The 2,034-nt window shown below is 58.4% G+C and overlaps 1 protein-coding gene across 1 annotated transcript in view; it reads left to right on the top strand.

Moving 5' to 3' along the window:
- MFSD4 (major facilitator superfamily domain containing 4) overlaps positions 1-2,034 on the top strand; it is a 15,873-nt gene that overhangs the window by 3,059 nt on the left and 10,780 nt on the right. Inside the window, 1 exon segment of the mRNA XM_009874058.1 lies at positions 533-666. Coding sequence (XP_009872360.1) covers positions 533-666 — 134 coding nt within the window.

Below are 2,034 nucleotides of genomic sequence, written 5' to 3'. Positions count from 1 at the left end.
TGCGAGGCAGGGTTGGGGGGCCCTGCCATGGGAAACCAGCAATTTCTTGGTCCCCCCACTAATGCCAGAGCCAGGGAAGGGGGCAGCAGGGCTGTGTGCCCGCCCTGGGCTGGGGGCTGCTGGTGTTTGCGGGGACAGGGGGATTACAATTGCGTTATTGGTGCCTTATGGCTGGAGGCAGGAATTCTTTCTCATCGGGGAGAAGGGAAGTGATCTTTTTAAGGGCATAGCATCATCTGCAATTAATGTTTAACTCCAGTAATGAACATGCTCCCTAGCCAAGCACATGCGGTGCTGTGGTGCTTTTGCTAAGGGCTGCAGAACAGGCGTTTCTGGGATGTCTCGGTGCGCATTTCCCCATCGCTCCCGGCCTCAGATTTGCCAGCTGCTGGTGCCTCTGCCTCTCTCCCTCCTGCTATACCCTGGAGAGTGCTGTCTTGTCTCTCCAGGCTCAAAGCTGCTTCTCTCTCATTTGCTGGTGGTTTCTCCTGCCGTGACTGTGCACATCTCGCTTTCTCCTTCCCTCCCCCAGAAATCCCACGCTGGCTCCCCATTTTGCTGCCAGAGGAAGATCAGTATTTACGGCTTTGCAAAAACACGGGTTCCTCCAACGTGGTCTGGCTGACGGGCGAGCGAGGCTGGGCTGGGAGATGCGAGCACGCCGAGGTGCCGGCGCAGCGGGCAGGAGGATAAAGGAGATGTGCCCTTGGCCCGTTCTTACTCCGCGGTGCCGTTGGAGCGCGGCGTGAGCAATGAGCAGGACGCAGAGGGCCAAATCGCTCTGGGTTTGCAGATGAATGAGGGCCACACAGAACCACTGTGACATGCTCAAGGCCAGGCCGTTCCGGATGGGCAGGCAGGGCAGGAGGGCTGGTAGCTCTCTGCTGTGCTTCCCTGTAGCCTTCTCCTTCTTTGGGCAGAGCACGGAGCAGAAAGGTGTAGGTGTTTTGCACGCTGGTTACGTGCCCATGCTGGGGACATCCCCGTGCATTGCCAGCCCTTTGCTGCAGACAGACAGCTGTGCCCCACATCCCCCAAGCAGCAGATCCCAATTGCTAATTAGCAGCTCGTTAGAGCAAGACGTTGCAACGGGCTTCTGCCCGTTTGGGAGCCCAGGGTGGGGAGGGCACATGCATGTGCTACTACTCCCTCTCTGCTGTGAGTCCCATCTTTCAGTGCTTTGCTGTCTCGTCCCTGTTTCCTTCCTTCCTTCTGTCCTTCCTTCCTGTCTTTCAGTTTGGCAGCTCTGGAGCAGCACGGTGCCAGCCCGGGCACCGTTCACCAGCGAGCTGGCTCATACCAAGAGCAGGCTGCTGCCCTGCTCGAGATAGAAAGCACCAGCTTTGCCTCTGGCACGCACATCCCTCAGGCTTCTCCGACAGACCGTGTGGCTTGGGAAGTGGCTGCCTGCACCGGGAACGGCAGCGGTGCCGCGTCCCACCCTGTGGTGCTGGGGGAAAGGGGTGATGCTGCCGGTGCAGAGATGGAGCAGGGCACGGAAGGGGAACTGTGGTGGTTCCTGGTGCTCCCTGTGAGGCTGGACAGGATGTCCAGGCAGGTCTGGGATGTCGTGGTGACGTGGATGCCAGCAGCTCTCAGGCCTGCCAATGTGATACAGCCCCGAGTGGGAAACCCCTGCCCTGGAACTACTCAGAAGTCATGATGTGGCCTCTCCTGCACGTACTTGTGGCTCCTCCAGTTCCCAGTTCTGCCCAGTTAATAAGGAAATGTTCTCAGGACTTATTCTTGCCATGCACAACGTGGGATTGAAGGGATGGTTACTCTTCTTTGTGAAAGCTGGGTGGAAGATCTGCCTCTTGGAGGCATCAGCCTCCACGCAGGACACAGCAGTGCCCAGGCTGGCCATGGCTGTGACATGGAGGTATGGGGGTGCCGGGTGGGTGGCATCTCCCTTGTCTCATCAGAGGAGCATGTACCTGAGCTGCGTTAGTTGGAGCTACAGCATGTGGGGGCATCTTCTTCTCACCAACTGTCCCGAGGCAGGGCTGTGTTGGGGATGTTGCTCTCATGGTA

Source organism: Apaloderma vittatum, unplaced genomic scaffold (assembly GCF_000703405.1).
Source record: "Apaloderma vittatum isolate BGI_N311 unplaced genomic scaffold, ASM70340v1 scaffold29167, whole genome shotgun sequence".
Lineage (NCBI taxonomy): Eukaryota > Metazoa > Chordata > Aves > Trogoniformes > Trogonidae > Apaloderma > Apaloderma vittatum.
Note: the sequence above shows the minus strand (reverse complement) of the source record. Positions and strands in the feature narration are given on the sequence as shown.